The sequence below is a fragment of the Telopea speciosissima genome, chromosome 1, assembly GCF_018873765.1.
Source record: "Telopea speciosissima isolate NSW1024214 ecotype Mountain lineage chromosome 1, Tspe_v1, whole genome shotgun sequence".
NCBI lineage: Eukaryota > Viridiplantae > Streptophyta > Magnoliopsida > Proteales > Proteaceae > Telopea > Telopea speciosissima.
The window spans coordinates 7,760,089-7,766,493 of NC_057916.1; the positions used below are offsets into that span (position 1 = coordinate 7,760,089).

Here is a 6,405-nt window from a genome sequence, read left to right on the forward strand (position 1 = left end):
TGACACATTCAAAAGATGCATTACACTTTTACTATATATACCCAAAAAGATTTCTTCACCTGTTCGATGTGGGACTATTCCCAAACCCATTATTTTGAAAACACTATAGCATTGGTCACAATGAAGCAACATTTACTGTTGCACAATGGACCTTTCTCTCTCTCTCTCCAGTATTATTCCTCATCCTTCTTCTCTGTATTATCCCATCTCACTCTTCTTGGGAAGATTGCAGTGACAGCCTCCAAAACAGGGGCTTCGCGTCCCTCCAAGGCCCAACTGACTTCCAGATCCCCAACTCGTCCCCATCCACTCTCCTTTTCATTTACTTATAATTTTATTTTGGATTTTGGACAATGAAATTAAGTATTAAATAATTAGTAAACTTGTATTCTAAGAGTGGATTTGTGACCATCGTAGCCTAGTTAATTGCATTGATTTTTGTTGAAGCTTTGATTCTCTAATTGACACTCCTATCTTACTGTTTTTTATCCTTCCGTGTGACAGTTTTTGCTGATGACATAATGATGATATCACCTCAATTTAATTTTAAAAGATCTTTTCTGTCCCTATCTTAAAAACCATTCAGAAATAAGAAGAATGGCAACTAAAAGAAGGTGTTAAGTTCTAAATACACTTATAGAAATTACGTAATTAATTGTAGGGAGAAAGTTCTCTGTTCGGGACTGTGGCCTATGCCAGCCTTAGTTAGTAAATATGCATATACTACGTATATTATACGTGTATCCGAATTTTTAAACGTATAATACTCCCGTCTCCGTATTTTCTCATATTTTATTAAAAAATACATTTTTTAATCAATAGTATATTATACTCATATAATAAGCATATTATACGTTTTTTTTTTAAATAAAACAAAAAATACCCAAAAGATTAGAATTTAGGGAAACGATTTCACTTTCCCTTTCGTCCCTTTCGATTTGCGTTGAACATCCAACCGTAGCAGGCAACAGTAGCCGCCCTCCATCTCCAATCATCCTCCCCATCTCCGTTCAACAAAGCGGCACTTAAGTCTTGTACTCTCCTCTTGTTTCTCTCGGTCTTTGAACTTTGATGATGGTAGTGAAGCAAATGAATGCAGTGTGATATTGGCAGAACGGCTCAATCTCTATTCTATTTTATTCTTGTTTTTCTGTCTCTTGTAGCTAATGTGTACAGTGGAGATCCATATCTGGAACTCTCCCTCTTGTCTTGTGTTGGTTAATTAGTGGAAAGTGGGAACTCATCCCCCTTCACAAGAACACATCTGGTTAAAAATATATGGTTATCTCATTGTAGATAATAAGAAATGTAATGTTGGAAGAATGATTTAATGATAAGGTAATCAACTTGCTCATCTCATTTTCAGACAATCTACATTCATTTCTTTTAGATTATTGATATTTTGGTATGTTAAATGATAATCTTAGAGAAGTTATATAGCATATTATATTATTGTGTTTATTTTAGTTCATAAAATCATGATATTATTTTGTTTATTAGGTGATGAATGCATGTTCTATAATGAATATATGTCCGTTTTTTTAAAAGTATTATTGTCGTCTATGCCGTATTATACCCGTATTAAACGCGTACCATATTATTACCGTATGTATTTTATGAAGTCGGATTTTTGAAAAATATTATTACCATCTAGTCCGTTTAATTGCCATACGTATCCGTTCCCGTTCAATTGCCATTTCTAAACTTACGAACTAAGATGCTAGCACTCCCATGAGTCTATCTCTCTCCTCCCCCATTGAAAAAGACACCTTTGTTCTCTTATTTTAAAGCGGAGAAAGATAGACACATGGAAGTGCTAACGTAGGCCACACTCCTGGACAGAAAACTACTTCCCTTAATCTTATATCGATTTTTGGATGGAATCTCACTTTTGAGAGTGGTCCCAAAATTTCAAGTTTAATTACAAAATTTGTTATAAATGAAGAGAAGGGTTTTCATGCACCATCGCGTCAAATGGGGGGTTTTGGTCATTTCGACTCTCCATTGCGAAATGAGAGACAAATCTGTGCCCGCAACTTACCAACCAATGTTTCTAGATTTTCTATGACTAAAACCAAAACTGGATCAAAAAAACCTAGTAGGTGGCAGGTCAACGCATCATAATAGTCAAATCCCAGACAGAACACCGCCAAAGGCCCAAAGGTACAGGTAACCCCCAATGATCTTTATCCACTTTAGACCTTAACTTTAACCCTCCTGCTCTGAAAACGTGTCGTTTTCCTTGGTTCTCGAGAGAGAAGCCCACTACTTAACCACTCCTAGCTCACCCCCCTTTTATACTCCACGATCCAACGTCACCAATCTCACCTCCCCTGCTTCCGTCCCTCACTGGCTTAGTTCGAATCCAAGGGGTTTCTCCACTTCTACCAAACCTCACCATTATAGTAAATATCCATACTTAGTTTGGAAGAAGAGTTTATCAATTTCTGTGGGAACTGGGAACCTTCCTTTCCAGGCTGGTACTCCTTACTACCTACTCGTTTCCAACTGTGAACAGCTCAAACTTCACTCGATGCTCTCAAATTGCGAGCCCATGAATTTTCCACTGCCTTTCTTCTTATTCTTCTTCTTCGCTTCACTAATTCACTTCTCTCCTCTGCTTCCCCATTGTGTATATATATGTATAGACTTGTACAATTCAACCACAACAACCCAATCTCACTGCGGACCTACATCAAACAACTTTGCCCCTAATTATTAGTTCAGCATATATCCACTCTTTGTATCTCTCATGGTCATGGCTGCTTCTTCCTTCCCTGTTTCACTAGTGATGGTGTGTGTCCTACTGGGCACCTCTTTAATGGCTGTCTCTGCTAGTAATTTGAACCAAGATTTCGCCATCACTTGGGGCGATGGTCGTGCCAAGATGCTCAACAACGGGGACCTTCTCACTCTGTCTCTTGACAAAGCTTCAGGCTCTGGTTTCCAATCCAATAGCGAATATCTGTTTGGGAAGATTGATATGCAGATCAAGCTCGTTTCTGGCAACTCTGCTGGCACTGTCACCGCTTATTATGTATGTAACCTCCCATTTACTTACTTACTCCTCCCTTCTCCTTCCCTTTACTAGTTTAGCTGTTCTCAACTCCTCATATAAAGTTTCCATCTTTCTAACAAAAATAGGCAAAAAGTCCTCCTATATATCTAATTTCTCAATTCTGCTGCAGTTATCTTCAAAAGGGGCAACGTGGGATGAGATCGACTTCGAATTCTTGGGGAACCTGAGTGGAGATCCTTACATTCTTCATACTAACGTGTTCAGTCAAGGCAAAGGCAACAGAGAGCAGCAGTTTTATCTCTGGTTCGACCCAACTGCGGACTTCCACACCTACTCCATCCTCTGGAATCCCCAAAGAATCATGTAAGTAAAGCTTTACTCATATTAATCCATCCATCCATCAAAAGTTCAAAATTTGAATTTATGAGTACCATTTCTGTTAATGTTCTGATCTGATTGGTATATATTAATTTGTTTTCGTAACTTTCAGATTCTCAGTGGATGGGACTCCCATAAGAGAGTTCAAGAACTTAGAATCAAAGGGTGTTCCCTTCCCAAAAAACCAACCCATGAGGATCTATTCCAGTCTCTGGAATGCAGATGACTGGGCTACCAGAGGTGGTCTCATCAAGACTGACTGGACCCAAGCTCCCTTCACCGCCTCCTACCGCAACTTCAATGCCAATGCCTGTGTTTGGTCTTCATCTGGGTCGTCTTCTTGCAACTCCAATTCTGCCTCCTCCAACAACTGGTACTCTCAGCAGCTGGATTCGACGAGCCAACAGAGATTGAAATGGGTCCAGAATAACTATATGATCTACAACTACTGCACCGACACGAAACGATTTCCTCAGGGCTTTCCTACCGAATGTACTGCCATCACTCAATCTTAGATAAATATACCTACACGCTTAAGGCTCCACGATCCACTGGAGTTGCTCGCCCCTCTTCTGTTATTCATTTATTGTTGCTCTCCCACCTCCTTTCTGTAAATTCTATATACTTCAATTGAATTCTTTTATTTGTTTAATTGTAAGTGAAATTATTGTTTATCATTATAGGGGGAAAGATAACTAATATTGAAATCATAAAAGAACCCTAATATCAAATCATTCATTTAAATATCCAATTAATTTTATATTATAAACAAGGAGATCAATGGAAGCATTGTTACATAATTCAATATTTTCCTAATTATAACCTCATACTCATTGATTTATAATAACTCCCTCTTATAATCATAAATTTTCTCACTAATATTGAGGTGAGGTCAATGGATAATCATTTCATCTATTCATAACCTCATAATCATTTTTTTATTGGTTTCAGTCAGTACCATAATACCCCAATCCAAAATCAATCCGATAACGATCACTCTGATCCGGTCCGAGTTCTTTCGATTGATTTCAATCAGTATTAACAGTTCACTCTAGGTTCTGACACCCAGAGAGTGGCATTGATAGGACTTAACCATTACTTGTTCATGACATTGTTGCTATGTTTCTTACTAGCAACATGAGTTGGTGATGGGAGATCCAGAAAGTTCTGGCGTGAAGATCCAGGATATTGACGATCCAGAATATCGTTTCTTCCTCCCATTAGTGTAACAACCTGGTAAGCAAGGAGTGACGAGCCAGAATATCGTCTATTCCTCCAACACAGGAAAAAAGAGAAAAAACAGGCAAAGAACGTAAAATAGATTGCAGAAGTTTGTGAACAAGTAGTAGAGGTAGTGGTGTCGCATATGGTGTGTATGATGATGGGAGATCAAGAAAATTCCGGCAGCGAATGACGCAGGGAACCAATAAAGGTTGTTGTCGCAGGAAAAGGGAGGTGGATGCATTCGTGTTCCCCTATTGTGATGTGCATGAACTAGGACCAAGTACACCTCCTGAGTGAAGATGAGAGATCTGGACACCATGTCCAAACATTGGCTGTCCTTCAACAGGTGGATTTGCTACCTTTCCTCTATCTTGCAAGGCAACTGGTTTTCTGATTTCGTCAAGCTCAATCATTGGAATGTCTTAGAATCCTTATTCATCTTCATTTGATTTCTCCTCTTTCAAAGTTACAATTTACACTTCACACGTTGTATGTAAAAAGACATTTAATATGGCTTATAATTAACTCATCTAGGTACCAAATCCTAGAATCCTATGTAGATCTAATACATGAGGTGATCCATAGGATACATGCCAATGGACTCGCCACCCTACGGTATTTGGGTGTGATTCTTCCAATCTTTCAATTTCAAAAGTGCCGGGAACAACAATCACATCCTAATTTTATCCAGATTCATAAAGGGTGGGGAGCAGGGTTTAAAAACACGTAATCGGTTATGTAAGCGTTCAGTGCCAATTCAAATCGGATTAGAATTGGCTTGAATGGGTCTTAAAAAGCCCTAGTGGCAGATCCGAGGAATATTCCAACAATTCTGGTGCTTTTATCCAGGAATTGGCTGCATCCACTCAGCAGAAATTGGGATCGGCGACCGTTTGATTCCAATCTGAATCAGGCAATTCCCAATCTGATTCACCAATTCTTGAAACCTTGGGTGACCATAGGAATGTTTTCTTTCAATGGGATAGGATCTGAGTCTTCAATAACTTTTCTTTTGGTTGCAAACAACACAGATTCACCAGCAGAAGGATCACCAATTGCGGGGAAAGGCACTATGAGCAGGGAAACTGCAGAGATGCAACCAGAATTTGTGAAAGCTCCAATAAGACTAGGAGCACAAGGCCACAGGTCTATGGCACAAAGCTGTTAAGAGTAGTAGCCTTAATTATCCAATGGGGAACAACTTCTAATAGCATTCAGCTTTTACTCTCCTAAGAAGCACATAGCCTGACATGGATCCATAAATTAGGAAAAAAATAATTTAAGTATTACCAAGAAAAACAACGCGGCTACATTAGAAAGCATTACTAGAGACAAAATTCTGATCTTGCATTATCCATGTTCATGCTAAACTCTGCCAAGACAATACATGATCACCTAACATTAACACTGAAAACATTTGTGGAGATATAAGCATGATAGAAACAAACTTTTCTAATATTGACAAAGAGACATCATTTTCGGTAACAGTAGCTTGTTTAAGCCCTAATATTAATATAATTCTAGATCATTAAGAAATATATTTTGTTACTAACAAATCACAGTTACGCATCAGCTAAAGTAGCATTTTTGTTCTTCTCCACCCAATTTTGCAACAAAATGAGAGAATATGGAGAAAACAAGATAAATACTCTCAATTCTTCTACCAAAAAAAACACTCTTACTTCTAGCTGAATAATACATATGGATAGAAATATTGAAATATTGCAATAAACCAGACGGCAACAGCTTCCAGAATCCAAACATTTCCAAGAGATACAAACCCA

The 6,405-nt window shown here is 38.3% G+C and overlaps 1 protein-coding gene across 1 annotated transcript; it reads left to right on the forward strand.

The window, feature by feature from the left end:
- The first annotated feature begins 2,728 nt into the window (after window positions 1-2,728).
- Window positions 2,729-3,954, forward strand: LOC122648875 (probable xyloglucan endotransglucosylase/hydrolase protein 23). Its single transcript, XM_043842167.1, has 3 exons — window positions 2,729-3,037; window positions 3,189-3,382; window positions 3,510-3,954. The coding sequence occupies exons 1-3, from the start codon at window positions 2,753-2,755 to the stop codon at window positions 3,910-3,912; spliced, it is 882 nt and encodes a 293-aa protein (XP_043698102.1). The 5' UTR covers window positions 2,729-2,752; the 3' UTR covers window positions 3,913-3,954.
- The last annotated feature ends 2,451 nt before the right edge of the window (window positions 3,955-6,405 follow it).

Bases quoted from the DNA above. Each gene is read 5' to 3' on its own strand.
- LOC122648875 (XM_043842167.1), top strand. From the start codon at position 2,753: ATGGTCATGGCTGCTTCTTCCTTCCCTGTTTCACTAGTGATGGTGTGT. The intron at 3,038-3,188 runs GTATGTAACCTC...ATTCTGCTGCAG, and splicing joins GCACTGTCACCGCTTATTAT to TTATCTTCAAAAGGGGCAAC. The intron at 3,383-3,509 runs GTAAGTAAAGCT...CGTAACTTTCAG, and splicing joins TGGAATCCCCAAAGAATCAT to ATTCTCAGTGGATGGGACTC.